Source organism: Nesoenas mayeri (assembly GCF_963082525.1).
Source record: "Nesoenas mayeri genome assembly, chromosome: 3".
NCBI classification, from domain to species: Eukaryota; Metazoa; Chordata; class Aves; order Columbiformes; family Columbidae; genus Nesoenas; species Nesoenas mayeri.
The window spans coordinates 89,197,255-89,219,761 of NC_137544.1; the positions used below are offsets into that span (position 1 = coordinate 89,197,255).

General features: G+C 41.1%; 1 protein-coding gene across 2 annotated transcripts in view; it reads left to right on the top strand.

Moving 5' to 3' along the window:
* Positions 1 to 22,507, top strand: part of DAAM2 (dishevelled associated activator of morphogenesis 2) — a gene marked incomplete at both ends in the record, with an annotated part of 118,760 nt that overhangs the window by 74,238 nt on the left and 22,015 nt on the right. Inside the window, 4 exons of one of the 2 annotated variants that reach the window (XM_080341335.1) lie at positions 540 to 857; positions 7,849 to 7,956; positions 10,874 to 10,906; positions 14,418 to 14,524. In XM_080341335.1, coding sequence (XP_080197461.1) covers positions 540 to 857; positions 7,849 to 7,956; positions 10,874 to 10,906; positions 14,418 to 14,524 — 566 coding nt within the window. The remainder of the gene's footprint in view (positions 1 to 539; positions 858 to 7,848; positions 7,957 to 10,873; positions 10,907 to 14,417; positions 14,525 to 22,507) is intronic. The other variant, XM_080341334.1, reaches the window with a different exon arrangement.

The window sequence follows — 22,507 nt, forward strand, 5'->3', positions numbered from 1 at the left end:
CAGAACTGACATTTGCTGCTGTTCCCTACTGCTTGGTGCTCCTTCTGTCCTGGCAGTGTGCCTAAGCCTCAACTTGCCAGGACTTGGCCCTTAGAAGTTAGATGCTGCAGAAAACAGATTGATTCCCTCCTTCCCTCTTCCACTTTGCATTAGTGGGGCCTGATGACAGGTATTCAGTATTTCAAATCCAAAGGTTTAAAACCCAGGAGTTCAAAAGTTCATATGATTGAACTTTTCTCTTTTTTTGTACATAAGGAGAAAATAATACATTTTGGCTTCTTTTACTAGCTTTTTGTTTTTCTGAGCCATTTATGGTTCCTTTTTTTCAAGCTCTTCTCCATAGCTTCAAGGGCTTGAAACTTTCTCTTAAATGAAAGCTGAGATTCCTCCCTTTATTGCATGGCTTTGAGTGCAGGAGGGTTTAAAGAAAACATCAAGTATTTTGAGACTTGTAATAAAATCACATCAGCTGGCAACATGGAGTTATTGCACCTTTTAAACTCTTTGCATTCTTTTTCTGTGTGTTTTTTATTTTCCAGCAAGGGGGCAGCATTTCCTTCCCACCCCCACCTCTCCCCCCTCCAGGGGGCCCATTAGCTTTGTCCTCTTCTCACATGTCTGAGAATTTGCCACCGCTGCCACCTCCTCTGCCTTTCTCCAGCTGTCCACCTCCTCCTGCTCCACCACCTCCTCCAGGAGGACCTCCTCCCCCACCAGGAGCACCACCTTTCTTCAGCATGGGGATGCCACCCCCTTCAACAACCACCTTCAGCAGCAGTGGTACCAGCCTGAAGAAGAAATCTATCCCACAGCCTTCACACCCACTGAAATCCTTCAACTGGGCTAAGCTGAGTGAGGTAAGGAATTGCAGTACTCTCAGCAATTAATTTACTTTCTAAGTTCAGTGTTGAATAATGCCATGAAGTGCAAGTTGACAGAAGTGAGTGATATTGTGGCCTCCCTTGGGCCGAGGTCAGTAGGAGTCAATAATTGTCTTAAGGGAACCTACCGAGTTCTCCAGTAGTACAGCGTATCTCCTGTGATGACCAAGGTGCTAGTTAGATTGAGCTACAGTAGATCTGGGCATGCTATTGGATAGGCAAAGCTGTAATGGGAATGAAGAAGGAAGCCAGAGCTGGACGTCTCCAGGACTGGTGTGCCAGAGCGGTCATTGTGTGTCAGGGAAAAGGATGGCCAGAGCCAACGTGGACAAATCATGGTGAGAACCAGCTCCAGAACCAGCCTCCTCTACCCTGGTAGGAGCTGTCACCAAGGAGAGAAAGGTGGCCTGATTCCCCTCACCATTTGTTAATGGCCAGGAGGCAAGCTGTCCTTCACCTTGCATGGTTACAACTCTATCTCTTGGCAATAAAACTCCAAATTGGCATTAAAAATGGAGGACTTGGATTCTTCCTGTTGCACTCAATTTCTGCTACCTTGGTTGCCTCTCCTTCTCCTCCACTGCTCTCTCTTCATTCTCTCCTTATTTTTTTCTTTACCTCCCCTTCTCTTTAGGTCTTAAGTTTTTTTAACTGATTGAGAAAGAAAAAAAGTGTCTGTGTTGAGTTTGGATGGCTGCCTAGAAACCCAGGTTCTCCTTTAGACAGAAACTCACCCAGGGCCCAACTCTGGCATTTGGAATGAGTGTCCAGGGACCTCTGGAATGCCACAAGAATTCCCTCTCCCCCTCTCTCCTTTTCTTTAAAATAAAGTGAAGAGAAATATTTGCTGCACTGTCTGTGCTTGTCTGTCAAGGCCACGTGGGGGGTGTGGGAAGAGAATGTAATGACAGGGATTTATTTTCCTTTGCAAAACATGGGACTTAGTGTTCTGAAGTAAAGAAATAATAACTAATATATGTATATATATGGATGTATATGAAAAAGAGAGAGTCACACGTGTTTCTGTTTAGTGTACAGTAACTGCAGGCTTATCCTGCCCTCTGGTTAGGAGTGAAGGCAGCTGTGCTAATAAAATTGAAGACCTGGGTGGTGAGGCAGGTAAAACATGCTATTTTGAGGAAGGCAGAATAGTTGGAAAAAGGGGCATAAGAGGGTGGGGGCTTCATTTTGTGGTGTTTGCCAGTGTTAGTGTTTTGACCTAGTAAGGTCTCTGCAAAACCGCAGAGTTACGCTGCAGACACAGGTAGGTTGCCTTGTTATTTGGTGTGTACTTTGTTATGGAATTATTTAATTCCACAGACTGCTGGAGGAGCTGATGTATTTTGGCCATCTTCATGAGTTATCCTAGATTCCCTGCTTCAGTACTGGGCACTTTCTCTCTGTTCTCATGGTTGTGAAGCCTCTGAATACAAAGCCACAGGGAGGTCAGATGGCCTCATCTTGTGTTTTGCTACCATTTCAGCAATTCTGTGGTGTTCCCCTAAACTGTTTAAGTAGCCATATACAAATGAATGAAGACTCACAACATGTACGGTGGCTGGGAGCAGCGTATCTTGAGTCTTTGAGCATGGGAAACTGAGGTCTGGAAGTGTGCAGAGTATTATTGTGGTTTGTGGTACTGTTTAACATCCAGTTCATGTGAGTACAAGTTTTCCTCACAAAAACATTTTGTGGAAAAATAAATTTGACACCATGTATATGTTTTTCTTTTTTAAAAGACCATCCTAGTTAGCAAATAGCACAGGCATGCTTGTACCACGCAACACAGCAAGGTGCTGTAACACAGTGTTGAAAACAGAGCTGTACAGAAACTTAGGGCTGCAGCCTGGTCAAAGATGTTATTCAGCTCTGCATAATCTTTAGGCCATTCTTCTCAAAGCAGTTGGTGCAGAGTCCCTCTCCTAAGCTATACTAAGTGTGAAGATGATGCCAGAACTGAGACAGCCCACATGAGAGGGAACCCCTTTCTGTCCATGCAGCATGCCTCAGGGAGTGAGAGAAAGCCAACAGAGCCCAAGAGAAAAGTGGACAGGGCTGGCTGAGGGTATTTTCTTCATGATACACTTTCTCAGTAACAGAATCAAGGCTGTTCTCCAGGACAATTCATATGGCACCTTTTTTCCCAGTGCTGGTGTTGTCTTTGGGAGGAAAGGACTTACGCGTTGGATGTTAGAATATATTGAAACCCTTAGCAGTTGACAATTGGTTCCCATAGCCACCATGAAAAAGGGTTTGACTTGAAAGTATTTGTGCTTCTAACAAGGAAACTTCAACAACCCACTATAATTTCCTTTGAGAATTAAAGATTTTATTCTAGCTTTGATGTGAGCTGACAATCAGTGGCAAAGCCATTTAGATGCATGGATGGACTGAGTTCTGGTGAAACCCTCCATTCATGCAGCAGTGTGGCATAGTCTGTGAATTCCATTTATACAGCACTATAGTAGTGCTGGTGCCAAGGATCTCTGTTTTTTTAGAAAAAGATATTGCAATGTAACCACTGTAATGTCCTGGAAAGATTCCTTTCTTTGTTTCTGGACAGCAAGTGGAGTTTGCTCTCCCACTTTGAATTTTACGCAACACCCAAGGTCAAACAGGGACCAGACATTTATGGTTAATCCCAATGATGGACTAGTTTCAAGCACACTGGAAGAATGCATTAATATAATTGCCTCTTTAATAAATCTAAACTTTTTTTTTTTTTTTTTTTTTTTAAGTTATTAAAGTAAATCCAACCGTTCAGCTGCACTGCTTGTTATCTTATGGCTGGAGAAGTAGCTTTTCCCATTAAGAGTCAGGCTGGTAACAACTCTAGTCAATGATCTGAAAGGGGCTTTCTTTAGCCAGCCCTGAATAGACCTGGATGAAATAGTCTCAGAAGAAAGGTATACCATACAGGATTTAAAAACAGCAACAACAAAAACACACACCAACAACCTCCCTCAAAAAAAAAAAAAAAATCACATAAACAGAAAATATCCTTTCTGACACTGTTTGTTTTTTGTCTTATTTTTTTTTTTTAAAGTCTCTGTAAAGTTATTGATGGTTCTGATTTCTGGAACTTTCTTCCTAAATGCAGACTGAAGATCATGCCAAACAATGCCCCAGGACTGCTGCCAGAGATTCAAAATTGATGGAAAAATTTCTACAAAATCTCTGTGTGAAGATACTCATAATAGCCTTGGTGGTGCCTAGTGCTACAGTGAAGTAAAATAGCTGTCCAAGTTAACAAACATGCCAGAAATACAATTTGATCAAAGTGGATTTTCCTTACCCTGAGGAAATAATCTGATATCAAGAGAGAAATTTGAAAAATGCATTCTGTTCATGTCCTTTATTCAGATTAATAATAGAATTAAGAAGAGAAATTTTAAGTCGCTTCACTTTTCTTATGGTTAGTATTTTACAGGTATTAACCTACTAATAAACAGGATTGCTTGCTGTGGTGTTTACAGGACACTCATAGTTGCTGTGGTTTCTCTGGGCATCCAGGACAAACGAAAAGGCTTTCCCAAGTCCTGAAAGTTTTCACTGGTGCTGTCAGGTTGTCGAGGCATGATAGACATCAGTGACTTGCAGAATATCACTCTTTGTCTTTCAGGGTAAATAAAATCATCTGTTAGATATAGCAGAGAACAGCTTGATAGGATTTGTAGCTCGATGAAAGACTATCATTCTCTGATCTTGATAAGTCTCTCAGCAAATTTGGCTTCATTGCAAAGGTGGAGTGACATAACTGCAGCAGCCACAGTGAGCGAATTGTGAAATGCAACATAACAAAGACTCAGCTTGATGGAGCAAATGCCTTGCCAATATTTATTCTGGTAATCAGACGTTTCCTTATGCAGTATGTGCTGCCATTTTGCCAGAGGCCTCTGGGAAATGTAGTTCATAGGATTTGCTTCTCAAAGGGGCCTAAGACTTTGCAAAGCAGAGGAACCACAGATCTTGAAAGACTTGCAGAACGAATAAATAAATAAAACCGAATATGGAAATATGGGAAGAAAAGCATGGTACAGATGAAGTGACCTCTTTCCTTTTTTTTCTCTTTTTTTTTTTTCTTTTTTTTTCTTTTTTTTTTTGGGTAGGAGAGAGAAGAAGGAAAGAAGAAGAAAGAATTTACTTTATTTTTCAATTGCTATTTAGGGACCATAAATATTTTTTATGGTGCTGAGGAAATCATTTATCGTAGCAACCACGTTATGCAAGTCTGTTTCTCTTAAAACACTCAGTCTCTCTGGCTGATGACAAAGAACTATCAGCCAGTTAATCCGTAACTGAGTAGCAGAGCTCAGTTTAGGAAATTATCTGGCAGCAACGTGAAAGTTTTCAAAGGCAGAACTTAGGGTAGAAATAGAAAGGACAGCCCCATTGCAAGTGTTTTGTGTAACAAAGCTTGTTTATACCTCTGCCTGCCTTGTTTTTTTCTTTGACTGGATTAGCCCATTTGGATTTTAAGTACTAAAACTGTTTCCTGGGTCAAAGTTCTGTTTGTGCACATCATAGCAATGGGTGCTGCTTTGACATTTCTCTTTCTGCTACAAGTAGCATACAAACCATCCTGTACAGGACTAGACTCAGCCTGGGTCTTAAAATGAATCTGATTTGAAATGAGAATCATTTTCACTTCCTTGAGTTGTTTTTCTGGGAAAGTATGAATAAGAATTACTCTCTGTGATCCCTTTATGAGTCTCAGAACTGCCTGTTCTGGCACCTCTGAAATTCATTCAGACTAGCCCATTCTGTAGCACGTTTTCACTTTTCTTGCTATTTATGGGGAAACTTCAGACCCACTGGGAGTTTTGCAGATGGACAGGTAGATGGGCAAGACTCATATCTGTCTCCTGAGTAACAGTCTTTTGCCAAACACAGCTTATAGCTTTCTGATGTTGTCAGGGCTTCATCCCAGTGATGACTCAAAGGACTGCGCCTGAAGTCATGTTCCACTGGCTCCTGTCAAGAAATATTATTGCATTTCAGTGTTTGGTTGGACAATCTGAAACAGTGAGGAACTTGGATAACTGCTCTGCTTTTCAAATGCATCCCTCAGGATTTATAATTCAAGGTTTATAAAGCCAGTCTGGAAATTGAATGAGAATGAATGCTCTGCCTGGATACTTCTGGCTAGGATTGGCTGTAGAGTCCAGGGTTAGGATAAAATGAAAATTAACTGTGTCTCCTATTCCTTTGGTTGAGATGAGCCTCCCAAACTCGTTTGTCATGTTACAGACATAGGGTTGTGATGTTTTTCCTACTCTAGAAAGAAGAAACATGCTGATTGCAAGGAACGATATAATGGTATTATTGGTGAGCTTGTTCAGGGATAGGTGCTGCTCCCATGTAGTATATGGTCTTACTGTAAATAGCACTGCAGAAACCCCTCCTTGCTCTCAGGCACTCACATGCTGCCTCTGGAGAAAGGGTGTTGGTTTTCCTCCACAGTGTCTGCCTTGCCAAGAATTCCCTCCAGAACACTTCACACTTTTATTTCCCCCCTCATTTCATGCTCACATCAGGTGTTTTTCCTTGCTCCTTGAGCCTTGTGGCTTAGCACATTTCCCTCATTCCTTTGATGACTGTGAATGGGAAGTAGAGCCTGTTCCTAATTAGTTCCAATAATGAAGTGTTAACGTGTTTTGCTGTGTAGGTACAAGTTGGGTACTTCGGAGCTGGAGCCTCTGTGAGGGTCTCATTGCTATTACTTGCTGTTCCCGGCTTTCTCTGCATCAGTGTTCTGCTGGCTCTTCGTCTCCTGGGGTTTGCTTAGGTCTCTTTACAGTACCTTCTGTCCATTTCTTTTTTCTTTTAATCAATGCCTTCCTTAGTTTTCCAGTTAATAAAGTAAAATAAATGTACAATTCATTAACTAAATGAACTGAAAGGTAGTGTTGTTAGGTGTGAAGAGCAGGTTTTCCTTTTCTGAATGGGTAATTGCCAAAAACTTGTACCACACAGCATGCACCTTAATGGTCAGTAGGAAGGTGAAGGTGGATCAGTCTTTGTGTCCTCTTTGTCAACAAGGACATCTGTCCTGAGAATGTCAGCAGGAGAGCCCAAGGCTTTCTCCTGGTTTTGGGTAACTGCTGATTAGCTAATTCATGTGCTATGAGAGCTTATTTGGTCCAGGACTGGTAGATAGCAAAGTTGGAGAAGGAGTCTATGCCTACCTCCTTCCATGCTGATCATCTACCAGACAGCTAGCATTCCCTGGCATTTGGGATAATGCATCACATGGACTGTGAACATTTCCAGTTGTGTGGATGATGCTTCTTCAAAGATCTGTGTATAGTCTGTATCTATCTGAGTCAACAAAGAACTCATGTAGACAGGGGAGATCGTGTAATAGGAAACAATTAGACTTCCAAGACTCAGAGCCTTAAAAATCAAATAAAATAAAGTTTTAAACTACTTTCACAGGCAGGCAGAATGAAAACCACACACCCTTTGGGGTTTACAACAGAACCTGGCAAAAGTTACAGAAGGGAAGATGTGACTGGGGACTGTCATGCATCAGTGCCCTTCCTAAGCTTTGTCCTCATGATGGTAACACTTCTTTCAGCATGACCATAATCGTTTGAGTTAGACAGATGGCCACCCTTGAAAGGAAACATACTGTGGGATCATGGATATTGCTTGAGATGTGACCTGCTAGTCTTGGAATGTGCCCTTTCATCAGAGGCTTGCTGTGATGAAAAATACAAATTACTCAGTAAGTTTAAAAAAATCCAAAAAGCACACAACGTGGGGTTTTTGATTGTTTGCTTGTTTGTTTGTTTTTTGTTTTTTTCTCCTTTAACTCTTGAAACAAAGCATGCTCTCTAAAATGACAGGAGTAGTACACAGGAACATGGCCAGTGAGCAGGAGAGAATGATCTGTTCCAATGAGTTTGAATGTTCTTAGCTTAAAGCTTTTGCTGTCTCATTAAAAGATGACTTTTTCTTTCAGGAGAGGATTCCTGGCACAATCTGGAATGAGATTGATGATTTGAAGGCATTCAAGGTGCTGGATCTAGAAGATTTTGAAAAGATGTTCTCTGCGTATCAGAGACACCAGGTAGGGGCGAACTCTTCCACACCTTGTCTTCCTTAAATTTCTGGAGAAGGAAAGAACACGTGACAGTGATCTGGACCCTTGTCCGCCTGGAGTCAGGCTGCATCATTTGCTACTCTACACTGCTCAAAAAATCACAAGACCAAAAGAAGTGGGGAGGGCATATGGGGTAGAGTATAATCTTCTGTTGTCAACATACTCCATACTAATTGGCAGCTCTCAGAGATAACAGCTCCCAACAGGTAATGCTCTATTTGATCTCAGCAGCCACTGGCTTCCAGAAACTCCTGAGCTTTACATTCATGCTTGATATCCATCTTTCTATTTCTCCCATTCTTTCAGAGAAAAAGTCTGTAGTTGCCTGAGCAATGAGCAAGGTGACCGAATTATCTGTCTTTCACTTGGTCTGTTTTTACTTAAGCAGCTAACCAACCCAACTGGCTAGGTGACAGAAACTGTCTGAATTACAGATTGTAACACAAACAGCATACTTTAAAAGCAGCCATTTATTAGAATGTCTTTTTTCCCCCTCCTCTTTTTGTTGGAAAGCAAGTCACCTTTAAGTTGTCCATCTCTGCTGAATGAGATTTAGCAGGAGAGGGATTTTACTTACGCACCCCAAACTTCTCCAGCTTTCCTTTGCTTTTGGAACATGTTTGGAGAAATTCAATCTTTTGTACTCAGTAGAACTGTATTATTGCTTTGAAGTTTTAGGAAAAGACATACACATGTTTGCCATAAACAGCCTTTATGATTAAGCCTTACAGTGATGATTACTTCATTGTCATTGTAATTAACTTATTCAGTACCTTAAAATTAACAAACAAACCCCTTGTCTTTGGACTTTCCATCTGTTCCTTTCTCTCTTTCATTTTTTCTATCTATTCTGATAAAAATCATTAATAACTCTTCTGATTTACTAGCTCACAGCCACTTAAATAAGAATCCCAACTTGAACTGTGAAGAATGTAACGATACCCCTCGTATGATGAGATTTCATTTCTCATTCTGCTCCTGCAAATAGCTGTTGCTGTTTCAGTCAGTTAATCTCTCTTTCCTCTCATTCCCTGAAACAAGAACTTAGTTCATAGAGGGAAAGAAACTTCACATGAAGCTTCAGTGATGTTATGAGACTGGATTTAGATCCTGTGTCAACAGCTTAGCTATGGTGGTGAGCTCCAAGTTGTCTTGCGAGTAGACAAACTGTCACCTGTGCACATGAATAGCCATTGCGGAATCAAGGTGCCATTCCAATGTTTCAGGAACAAACATTGCAGCTTCCTCTCTAGAAATGACCTTGCAAAGCCTTTTCTTCCTTTGGGCCCCTAAATGCAAAGCCAAAGCTGTCCTGGCCTGCCTACTCTCAGGTAGAATTTTAATATTTATGGCTCTGTTACCAATCACTGACAAACAGCGTGGTTTATTCAACCATAAACTAACCTGAGCCTTACCCCTGCCCCTGGAGTCATCTTGGAGTGACCTCCATGAGTCTCAAAACAGGTCTCTTCCATCCTCATTAAACACACTTCATGGCAGTGGTTCAAGACAATAGAGTATCACTTATGTAAGTTACTTTTAATTTTGTATATTTAGTGTATAGCTGCTCTTCCAGCTTTTGTTGAGGATTTAGGTTTTTGTTTTTTGTTTTGTTTAGTTTTGGATTTTGGTTTTGGTTTTTTTTGGTGTGTGTTTTTTGTGGTTTTTGTTTTGTTTTGTTTTTCCTCTTAAATATTCCATCGTTATTACTTTACTTGATACTTTCTTTTTCATCCATACTCACTCCAGTGCCAGTCAGATTCCAATCTACAAGTCCTTGTCAATTTCCTTCCCCCCTCACCTTTTTTTTTTTTTGTTTCTTAAAGACCAGGCAACCAAAATTGCTCTTGAATCAAAATCTTACGAGAACTTTTCCAGTTGATTCACACTTAGCCTTTTCTCCTCTTTTAATTGTGCAAATACTCCACTCTGACCAAGTATGTGTTTACCCTGGGTTTGTGACTTTTAAACTTTATCCAAATGTCTGTAAAGAAAAATGTCAGTGCAAAGCCCTGCTCTTTTGCATCTGAAATGTTGAATGAGTAGAGATAAAGACATTTCTTTCTTTGCTGTTACTAACTTGATCTTCATATTTTTTCCAGTTTCATTTACATTGAACAGCTTTTCTTTCTTCTTTATTTTTTTAATGACAAAGGGTCTCTTCTCCTCTCTCAAGCCCAGTGTATTGTTTTTGGTAGCCATGAGAGAAAGCAGAATTGTCCAGTGTACAGAATGTTGGACCAAGAGTTTTTACACTTGTCTTTTGACCTTGCTCCAATCTTACTATGCAATAGTGACCTTTTGGTTCAGTATATCTGGTATTTTCCTGGACTATGGAATATGTTGAGAAATAGTTGGTATCTATTAGTAGTGCTATCAGTAGTGCTGTCAGACTTCTTTTGGTGGTTACAGAGTGTTTTTAAAACACTTGGCTATAGGTTGCTAAACGGTATAATGTTCCATTGAAATTAGTTGTTACTAATGATGGCAAATTGTGCTTGTGCTTCAGGAGAGGAGAACTGACCCTCAAGTTTTAACCTTGCCCATTCTTTCAATAAGGCTTCAGACTAGATTCGTATAGGTATTTAAGCATTATCCCAGTTAATGTTTCAAGACCTAAGAGATTTATGCTTTGCAGACTGAATTTATTCTTTTCAGAAACGACCTAGAACTCTTAGTTCCCCAATATCTGCTGATTTAAAATATGCAAAGAAATGCTGAAATACCTTTGAACTACGTGGGCCAGTATTACTTGCTAAGCATTTTATTCTCTTAGAAAACAGTGTGTGTCTAAATTCAACTGCCCTGTTAAACTTGATATCTTTCTCTGTGACTAATTTTTGGCATGTTTCCTTCTTTGTTATCTGGGGCTGCTGCCTTATAGGACCTGCTAACTAACCCCTCCTCCTGTAAGCAGGTGAGTATCACTGTCTGCCTCCTGATCCTCTCACGGTGTGTGGGAAGGTGAAGTCCTGCACCATGCCCTTATGGGGTCATGACTCATGCTACTCTTTCATATGCCCCTGCACATCTGCTTTCTGGGTGGGGAAGGTGGTAAAAAAAATTCCTTTAGTTGTATTAGCTCTGTGATAGGAAGTAGTTCCTGTTCTTTCACTGAACTACAACCTCACTGTGGTTTCTGCTGGTGTCTGTAGTCCCGTTTTCTGTGAGAAAAAGACCAGGGGCAAAGTAGAATGTGAATATGAACTCTTCCTTACCCAAAGTACTAGTCTTCCTAGTGGAAAACAAAAGGGTCTCTCAGGGAGCCTTCACTCCCACTGTTCCTATCTGTCGTCCATCTGCTTTGGACAGTACTAAAGTCTACATGCATATTCACTAACCACACAGTTTCTGACAAAGAAAATCTTCCTTTCTGTAGAACCAGAAGGCACTTTGGTTGGGCTGAAGGATTTGTGCCAGCTGAGGAGCAAAAGGGTTAGACTGGAGGAAAACTTACTTCATTTCAGACAGCTGAAACCCTCAGAAAGTTCAGGGAAAGACTGAAATGGTGTTTAGATGAAGCAGAGATATCAGAGTGCCCACATGTCTTCAAACTGGCCACCTCTCAACTTATTCATCATCTTAAGCAAAATTCTTGGCAACACTTTTGGAAGAGCAAAGCTTTTAGAAGAGGCTTATTTAGACATCATCACAAGTGTCTCCGGTGCCTTCAGAAGAAAGTGGTCCTCATCATGAGTGCTCAGGGAGCTGTATTTGGAAAGTGTGGTTGGGACCTCTGCCACTGAGTGAGTCTAATACTCAGCTCTGGGCTATTTACTGGCTTTTATCATGGCAGAGCATACCATGAAACAAGTCAATATGGTAAAAATAGTTCCCTAAAGTGTTGATAATTACTAGAACCTAAGGTACTGCTGTGGTACCAGACCACAAGTTCTGCAGCTAACCAAAAACAAACTGGATTTGAAACAGGGCAGCAATATGATGAACACATTCCACATGTCTAGTCATCAGAGCACTGAAATATTAGTTGATTTTTGAATTTGCAATTAAAATCTCAAATCTGAAATACCCTTTGAAGCATATAACATAATGTTATGCTAGTTGGTAAAGTTGGTAAAGAATGATGGGATAAAACTCAGGGATCTTGTCTGTCAAGTTGGCAACAGCTCCAACTAGTCTTGTTTTGTGTGCTTGGCCTGTCTCACAAAAGCTAGTCACTACTGCCCCCTTGCTCCTCCTTTTCTGTGTCTAAGAAAACACAGATAGTCCATATGCAATCTGTTTTCTTTCAGCTAAACTTGCAATCTGGCTTCGGTAAAACCTGAGGCTTCATCTGCTTTTATTTACACAAAGCTCCAAGTATCTATAAATATCTCTCTCCTCAATATGAGTTGAAGAGTATATATTTTTAGATGAGACTGGCCCACTACGTGGTCACAAGGAGTCTAAATAGTTCAAGTTACTCATCTGTGTTGAACTTTGTGGGTTGAGGAATTGGAAATGGCATGGTGACAACCATACCAATCACTGCTGCATTTCTTTAGGGGAAGCTGTCCAAACTCCCACCCCACATACGCAGCCAAACCTTGAAATAATTTGTTTTTTCCCTTGGGATGGGTGCTAGTTAGCACTAATCAGGTGTGCTTGTCTGCAAACTTTAGCTGGTGAGGGACAGTGAAGCTTTTAAAACAAGAGCATGCACCAAAAAGTACCTTTCTTGCCTTCAACATCTGCCTATCTCCCCGTTTCCCTGTCTTCCTCCCCACAAACTGAAGAAACTCAGGAAAACTTCAACATCTCTACATGCCATATTATACTGAGGTCCCTTGCTTCTTGGCATTGTTAGCTATTCTCTTAGAAATAACCAACTTGCTTAATGCCCAGTTTTTCCTTTTCTATAGACACTATCTGATGTATCGAGTAATGTTGTAATTTTTTCTGTCAAGCTAGACACTTTGGGCATATCCAGCAGAACTATCATGTGCACGTCTTCAGCTAAGGTGTTGTACCTGCTTATAAATGACACTTGGTACTGGTGGTGGCTTACTGTAGCACATTTGGATGTGGCTGTATGAACCCGTTGCACATCCAGGAGCAACACAACTTTTGTACCAAGAGCTCAAATGACAACTAGCAATATGAATCTATGATTAACATTTAACTCTCAAATATTTGGGCGTCAAAATTTCTTGGAGTGGATTAGTCACGCGGATATAAGTAAGCCCTGAGCTGCAGAACCTTGAGTTCTGGGAGTGATTCTGGGATGCACCACTGTGGGCTTGCCATGATCTTACACCTTTCCCGGGGTTTCTGCTGTTGACCACTCTCAGGAACAGGATACTGGGCTTGATGGACCTTTTATTCTGATGCATCATGCTTGCTGTTGTGTCCTAAGAAAGAAGTCACATTGCTAATTTAATGGGTTTGTTCAAAGATTATACTGGTAAATCTGCAAATCTCAAGGCATGACAGTATGTATAATGTGGAAAGGCATTTTGAAGAGGTTCCACCAGCAGTTAGCAGGGAAAACAAAAACCGTCCTGTTGAGAATTCCCTCTTCTCTGTTGTTTAACTGAAGAGCTATTATCCATGATTAAAACCTTTTGATATTAGCTCTACTTCCCTTTAAGGAATGGTGTTAAAAGATACTCAAAGTAACTACAGAAAGCCAATATCTAGAAGTGAAACAAATCTCATGGCTCTGGTGTGTAGGCAGGACAAGGAAACAGAGACTTCTGGATGGTCAGACTGGGTTTGCAAATAGTTTCTCTCTGTGTGCTGTAACAAAAATTTTGGATGGGGGTTTTCCTTTTTTTTTCGGATGATGAGTTTGGCAATGGGGATATACAAAAAACTTTGAAAAAGAGTGGTTTCTGTATGATCAAAGGTATTACATAATTTTTAAAAAAGGAAGGCTAGTCCAGATGTAGATATTGACCATTTGATAAGACACATTTGGTAAGATAAATGCCATCTTGACCTACTGTTTCTATCTCACATATAATATGGATTGGACTGATCCAGTGGCAGCCTTAAGAGATGATGGAAGGATTTTTCCTGATTGCGCTGCAGCCTTTCAAAAATGCTGTGTAGTTCCTGCAAGAGGCATCTGCTGAATGATATGCTGTGACACCAGTGGGCTTTACCATAATGTACCTGATTTCCCTGTCATGTGAATTTTGCACATTAACATAATAACAGTTGGTAGAGTTAATCTAGCAGGTCAGAATCAGGTCCAGTATTTGGAATAAAAGATGATCTCATAGGTGGTAATGAGTGACTTCTCTTTGTCTATTAATAGAGGGCCTAACTACATGTTTCCTGCCCTTCTTGTCTCCTTTTCTCACCATGTGGGTGGATTTTCCTAGGGTGGGATGGGTTTTACTAATTATACTCAGTGAAGTCTATCAGTCTTGGGTGAGAAACATAACGCTGATTGTTTTCCCTCCCTTTTCAATTATATGCAGAAAGAGATGGGTTCAACAGAAGACCTTTACCTCTCCACACGAAAGGTGAAAGAGCTCTCTGTAATTGACGGCCGGAGGGCACAGAATTGTGTCATTCTCCTTTCCAAGTAAGTGTGCTAAGCTCACAGAGTATGCCACGGTCAATGCAGAGGCGAGAGGGGATGGAATTAAACAAATGGACATGTTTCTTTTCCCAACTAGACCTGCTGTCTAATACCTGCAGAGCTTCAGAGAAACCTCTCTTGCGGTGTCAGAAAAGCACCTCTCTTTGAAGTGTTAACTGACTTAATAAGCATATGCATACATGCGTTTTCTGTATTAAACAGATAGACAGCAGGATGTATCTGAAGACTCATCACTAGATAACCATCAGTACTTCTAGGCAGATGAAAGCAGCTCTCGGGCAGTGCTTGCACTTAACTCTGTGTGATGTGTCTCCCAGCTCTGTGTACGTCATTTGTCTCTGTTCCGTATGTTTCTTTCTAAATGTTGCTCTTAGCATCTCCCTTCAATACAACAGAGCTGAGAGTGACATTCGTCTTTGTCATTTTTGATTCTTGGTAAGAAGAGTGGTAAATGTAAGAATATATATTCAAGAGTTAGGTCTTTTATTCATAAATTAGGTTTTACAAGACAGGAGTTGCCTTTGCATGCTCCTGCAATGACTAATATCTTTAAATGCTGTGACATTAGGGCCCTCTATATGCTTTTCATGTCTTTCTACCAACATGAGTACTGGGCTGAATGTCTGTCACTAAATATCAAACTTGTGCAGACACTGATCCACCTGAGAAAGTTGCCTTTCCTATCAGAGAAGGCACAACAGGCCTGGAGAGAGAACCTGGGAAAGCTATGGCAAAATTGAGCAATGAAACTGTTCTATTGATCAGTAGAAAATGCAAGTCCATATGGATGTGATTGCTTGTCTGCTCTAGCAAGCTAACAGTTAAAAGCAAAGTTGCAGCCAGACCACCAGGACTGGAGTGAGTTCTTTCCATTGATTAGTGAAACCCATGGAGGCTCTCATTATGCTACTTTTGTGGCATTAGCCAGCATGTCAGCAGGACCCCCACCATCCAAACCAGCCATGAGGGCAGGCTTACATTTCTCTCCCTGCAGACGTTGCCAACATATATCTTTGCTGGTGTTGGCAGCTGACTGCAGTCTGGGGCAGAGGAATGGGGAGGCATAGGGGCAACAGGATTTTCATGCTGTTTGACAGACCTGCTAAGGTTGTGTCTGGGGTTCAGATTAACTCATGTAAGCATGTGGAACATTTCCTAGAAGTGGTAACATAATGTGTGCAGGTGGCTGGGCTAAGGAGGATCCAGGAAGGTGGCCCATTACTTGGTATGACACTAGATATTTATTTGTAAAAATTTTCTATTTCTGAAATAAAAGTAGTGTGGATGGCAAAAGTACATGTTTTTCACCATTCACTTCTTCTGCTGTGCAAGTCTGGCCCATTCTTACCTGAGAGGAATCATCTCTAAACAGTGAGAGAGAGAAAAGACAGTCTCTGTGGTTTGTCTTCCCTTCTGCTACCTCCAGTAAAATGGCATTGAAGAATGAACCTTGCACTTCAGGGTACACGGCATGTGTTCTCTCCAGGTTTGCCATGAAGCCAGTCTACCTCAAGCTGTTAGTCTGGACTCAATGCAGAGGCAAAAAGCTGTCTCTTGTGACTGTCAGCTTCTCCACTAGGAAATATCCTGGTCTTACTGCTAGCAGGCCTAACGTGGATAATAGAGATTTGGAGACTGAGCTTGCCAGTTTGTGCTGTGCTCTGTTAACTTCACTGTGCTGCACTATGGGAAACACCAGTCACCAGAGCTGTCACTGGCTTGATCATTTAATGTTTGCAACAGAGAGTGTTACCCCAGGATATTAGAAATATCTTACAACTTGGTCCAGGATTGGTATTCCTCTGCGAACTTCCCTTTTAAATGCAACTGGAAAAGAAAAAAAATATTTGGGCACTAAAATGGCACCTCTACATTCATGCCTTTTTCTGCTCTTTGTGCTTATATGGTTCTATTATTAAAGACAGCAATTGGGAGGATTGGCTGTGGACAATAATTGAAAGGGTTTTATGACCCCTTTGCACTTTTTTTTCATTACTCTTCTCCTTCCTCCTTTAGGTTAAATGCTGAAGGAGAAACACTCTCAGACAAATAATCTCTGATGGCTGCCATGCCCTTGCTGCTCCTGCAGTGCACCTTACTTGTGTGCATGTGGGTGTGCGCACATGTGCAACAAGAGGGGGTTTAAAACTGGTGACAAACAAAGAGAGTTTGTGCAACCCTGAGCTGCAGCTCCAGTTTTCAGGTTGCCACAGTATATGCCAACAGCTGTTTCCAATTGAATCTTACTGTGCATATATCCCTGTAGTTTATTCCCCCTTTGTTTACACTAAACTGTCTTGCCCTTTAAAGTAAAATAGCTGCATGTGTTGGGTTTTCTTTCCCTCTACTACTCAAATGTTTTTGTTTTACTAACACTGTGTTAGAAGGGGTCAGGCAGAGCTCATATTTCATATGGTCCAACAAGCCAAAACCTAGCTAGAGTGAGAAATAGATGTCTCTTGCTTTCTTTTGCAGAGAGACTGGGGCATGGTAGACTGAAAAGAGATTAAAATTTAATTGCTAGCTGATTTCTGCTGACAGATAACAGATTTGTAAGCCTTCCTCCCCACTCTCACCTATATTTTCATTTAAAATGCTCTATTTAAACTACTTGATAGCAGTATCTTTCTCTTGTCCTGCAGTGGAAGGATGTAATTGTCCTTGTTTAATAGAGTCAGATGGGTCCAAAATGAAGCTCTGTCCCATAGGACAGCTGTAGAGGTTTGTATAGGCACAAGATCAGTTTATCCCACAGTATTTCCAGCAGACCATGATTCAACCAGGACATGGAACTATCTGCCTGATGTGAGTCCAGGTGCCTACCAGCTTCATTTCTGGCTTTCTTAATGGTGTTTCCAATATACAGTTATTTCTGTCACACTGGAAATCTCCTATCCATCCTGAACTTCTTGATGTCTTCAGTTTCTACCAGGCTGGAGATTTACTATCAGAAGAGTCTTCCCAGGTCCCTGTGTTTCCCAGTTTTCACCTAGCAGCTGGAAATTTCTCCAGCCTTTGTCATCAGTATGAGTCCCCTCTGCCTCTGTTACTTTAGTAATAGGTAGTATTTCTGCTGCTCTAGTCTTTTTGTTGTACCATATCTTTAAATGTTCTTGCAGAACATATCTAAAACATGTATCTCTTACTGCCTTGTTCTGTGAAATGTTCTGGAGCCGTCCAGTTCTAGCAGACACTCTGCTCAGAAGAAGGCTGGATGTATACTTATGAAACTTTTTTTTGCGCAATTTATTTTGCATTAATTCCAGCAAAATCTTTATGTCAGTGTTCTTCTGAGGTGTGTTTGTTATTCTTGTGGCCCAGCTAGTCAGCAGTAGCCTTCTCAAGAGGCAGTAGGAGCACTAGCCTACACAAAAATAGTTTTAAATGTGAATATGACAGTAGATAGATACTAACAAGCAGCTTTACCAGATGTTTGTGGCTTTCATGATTGTTGATTCAAATATCTACCAATAAAGAAGAAGAAAAGGGACTTGTGCAGCACTTCCAACCAGAATACTAAAGAGACTGAGTATTTTTCTCGCATAACTGTGCCTCAGTGCTTCTAATCCCTTTCAATTCAGACATTAAGAGGTCAAGCTATTCTCCCAATGTTAGTCTCCTTGTACCATCTCTGCTGTGCCCCTAGTCCCTGGGTGGCTTTCTACCATGTGAAAAGACAGTGTTCACCCTTATTTCAAGGTAGATTCCAAGCAGTACAATATTTTGGAGTTCAGATCCTATCTTGTTACAGAAACAACTTATTGGATTCACCAGTTCAGTTCTTCCATATGGTGTCTTTAAAAACAGGACACAATAAACCATGCTTCCTGGGTTCCTGGAGACATTTTCTGTTATAAAGTTAAGGTCCATAACAAATGGGTTTGCCTGCTATTCTGAGTATGATAAACCCCAAGGTTAAACCAAGCATGTCAGTTGGTGCCATTCTGTCTTAGATCACAACTAGGAACCAGTATGTGGGGTTGTGATAAAAGATGAACCACTGCCTCATCAATACGTCACTGTAATTTGGGAATTCCCATGTTTGGCCCTGCTTTGCTCTGCTTGGCTCAGAAAGACAGCCATCCTGAGATCCTTCTTGGTAGGAAACTGGTCATTCATGAGCTTTTGCTTAAAGAGGAAAATAAAAAAGAAGCCTGTTTCTTTATGCACTTGGCAGAATACTTTTACAGTGAAGTGCTGAAAAAGCACTGGTGGGTTTTTCTTCACAACACGTTGATACAATGATGCAAGATGTAACTGGTAAAATTTCCCAATTTTTGTCCCCAAAAGATTAAGACATTGTCTTCTTCGCTGATGAGATGAGTTGGCAGTTAAGAGGATGTGAAAAGAGTGGCTGCATCTTTCTGTCTTCTGGGTGAATACGCAGTTAGACCTGCCTGACTCCTGAATGCCGCTTCTGACAGCAGGGAAACATCTCTTTTTCCTGCCTTTATGGGGTAGTGATAATGACTATTCCCAAAACATAGGTATTTAACAGCCTGCAGCTTGGCAGTTGTACAGAGCCTTAGGAGAGCTCAGGAGGCAGAGAAGGCTTATGTCCCAGTCACAGAGTTTGGGAGTGAATTGACAAGTAGCCTGTGCGAAATGAGTTGTGGAGATGGAGAAGTCTGCAGTCAGTAAAAGCTAAGATTGAGGTGAGCTATATAAACTGGTCTTCGGATGCAGCTAAGTATCAGTCAGTGTCTCTCACTGTCACAACTACAACTGCTGGCATCTTTTGGAAACACTATGGTTCATTTCATTTTGAATTAGAAGATGGCCTTGATACAGGATAATTAGTCCCCTTCTCTAAGGTAAAAGGAAGAGTAGGATTGTGATCCTTGTGGTATGGGAGCTGCAATGAAACACCAGGTTCTCTGATAGCAGGCAAGCATGCTTCTTTCTCAAAATCTAAACAAATCCAAGGAACAGGCCATGAAATAGCTCACTTTTTCCTCTGGGCAGGAGGAGAGACAGTTAATGAGCAACAAGTATTCTGCTTTGGTCCATGGGAGGGAGGAGTGAAAGGAGGAGCTTTCTGTGAGTTAAATCAATTAGTATATTTGAGGAGAAAAAGTGAGTGAGCACTGGATGTCTGTAAAGGAAGCTGATGTAAAGCTGCGGCATGTCTCCCAGGCATGTTTAGAATCAGGCTTCTGGCTTTCTCCAAGAGGACGAAACAATAAACCACTTGATGTCTGTATGCGAAGCTGGTGTTAAATCAGCTGAGGTGTCCTGGGGAGATTAGTGATGAATTACTCTGCAGAGTCAATAGAGATTATTTATGAAGCCGGAGGGGATAGAGGGAGGCAGGCTAAGTACCATATCAGAAGTTATGTGGTACTTGTTGAGCTTTGACATTTCTTGAAGATGACTCAAGCAGTTGGACTTCCATATGCTGCCACCAGATGTATGGGTGAGGGAAGAAGGAGGGAGTATTCTCAGTAAAGATCCTTTTCCTTCCTCATCTGACTAGTCAGGCTGCTGTTGAACAAAAACAGCCAGTATCTGTGCTATGAATGAATGTGCAGCAGCCAAGGAAAGAGGCACTGTGTTTTCTTCTGGTCACATTTACTCCCTGAGTTCTGATGCCAGGATGCCTGATTTTGTGAAGCATAAGAGAGAAAGAATACAGCTTAAATCATATGGTGTTCTGAATTGAGTTGTCTTCAGCAGCTGGGGGAAGAGTGCCTGGATCTGCAAAGCTTGGAAGAAAGTCATTGCAGACATTTCCAATAGATACTGAAATGTAATTTCTGTAGTGTAAATTTTTGGGCCATAATTCCACTTTAATTTGCTGTCTGTCCCGTAGGAGTTTTAGGCTCTGAGGGATGCCTCTATTCTGTTCTAAATGGAAAGATTTTACGCATCTGCTTTAGGTTCCTCTTTAATCAGTTCACCTGTTTCTGTTTAAAAACAGCACATCTGTTTCACATTACCACTGTACATCTTTAAGATCTACTGCATGGCTGGGCATGAGTTTTGAAAATACAAGAAGAAGCACTTGATTAACAATTCTTTGGCCACTTATTCAGCCAGTTTTTAAGTGGAAAGATCCTTGTTTTGTGCATTTGGTGCTTACAGCTCTTGACATGCATCCTGCCCCAGAAGAGGAACAAGACTACTTTGGAAGAGTAAGATTGTTTTGCCATAAATCCTTTTGTATTTGTAATTGGATTGGTAATAATTGAGGCTACCCACCCGCAGGTACCCTGACCCCGTTAGAGGCCTGTAAGTGACTAAGTTAAACTGCTTCTCTACAGGGAGCTGGCAAGATTTCTGCTTCTCTCTACTGTGGGCTAAACCATTCAAGCCAGATGTTTTTCTGCTGATGGCAGGGCACAGAAACATCCAAGAAATGAAAGTGTTTACACAACTGTCTGTCCCTGGGGCTCTCAATTATTTTTTAACAGAAGATGTTTCAAGTGTATTTAGTGCTGATGAATGGCAGCAAACAGAGGAGTTTGGATTCTGAGGGTTTTGGGCTCCTGGAGAGAACAACAAGATCAGCAGTAATATGCGCTACACCTTCTGTGTTGTTGAGGTACCTCAGACCTGTCTATTTGGTCCTGTTTACTGTATCCCAAAACACACACAGAGGTACTTGCACTGTGTAATGGGGTGGTCAGTGTAGTAAATGCTCCAGTTATTTTAGTGGAAAAAACATGAAACTCGCCCTCATTTTTTTAATCTTCAGTGAAAGTAGCAACAACACAAAAAATACACCCTGGTGTTCATGGGTTGGCTTATTACATCCCCTGTGGTGGACTTCATGCCTGTGTCATAAGGCACAACTCATCTGCAGACTCCAGATTCTGGAAAATGTAAAGGTTCTCTCTAAATGAAAAATAACCAGAAAAATGTAGCACTTCAAAAACTACAGGCACCGAGTTGTCTGGGCATGTGTATACGTGTCTGCTAGGAACCAGGCCCACACCCACCAAGACACTTCACAGCCATCATATGCTCACAGGGCTTGATCAGTTCAGGGTCACACAACCAAGGACTTTACAATTAATGATTATTGAAGCCAAAAGAAACCCTTCAGTTTTCTGATTGAGACTGTACAGCTTTATGCAGAACCCCATGTACTGAGGTTTGTTGTTTTGATCTCGAGCCAAACTGATGACCTAAAGTAAAAAGTTTCCAGACCTTCCATTGTAAAACTTCTAATCCTTATACCTCATCCAAGCATGGGCCAATCATGTAGTTTTTCTGGAAATTCAGTAGCTTTATCTTACTTAACTGGTATCAGTTTGCCCTCCTTGTCAAAGCAGACATGATAAGCAGCTAGGAAAAGAGTGAAAGCAATTAGTTCAGAGGTGTAATATTTAAAAGCTTTTGAATGTCTGCTGATTCATACTCTGGTTTCCAGCTGCTAGTTATGTTGGGCAATATTAAAATGTTTTAAGTTTCTTAGATCTAGTAATATTTCCTGTCTGTAAAAATAAAGCTCTTTGTTTTGCTTTTACCCTATTCCAAAAATATGATTCTATTCAAATGGCAATAGCAATGTGACATTTCAACATGGAATTTCTTTGCAACAAAGACAAAAACATTCTGCCTCATGCATCAGCCTGTCTCTCATTTATATTTGCATTTTCTGTTTCTGCTCTTAATTAATTATATTGATCATAGAAGGCCCATGGAGACTATAGCCTACACTCCTCAAATATTTCTTTTCACACTTTCCTGTTTCAGTCCAAAAATTGAGATTTTTCTTGTGGATAGCCTTTCTGTTATGGTTCATTTGGTCCTCCTCTAGTCTTCCAAAATGACTGATGAGGGTGTCATGGATTGGGGGTGGTGGTGTAGAATGTGTCAGTTGTGTACTTCTTCATGGACATCTGCACTGAGAACCACCAAGTTCATTTCACGTAAACTATCAAACAACCTCTCAATAATCACAGATTTGACTCCTCCTGGTCTGCCTCAGATTTCAAGTGAACATCTTGAGATATTTTT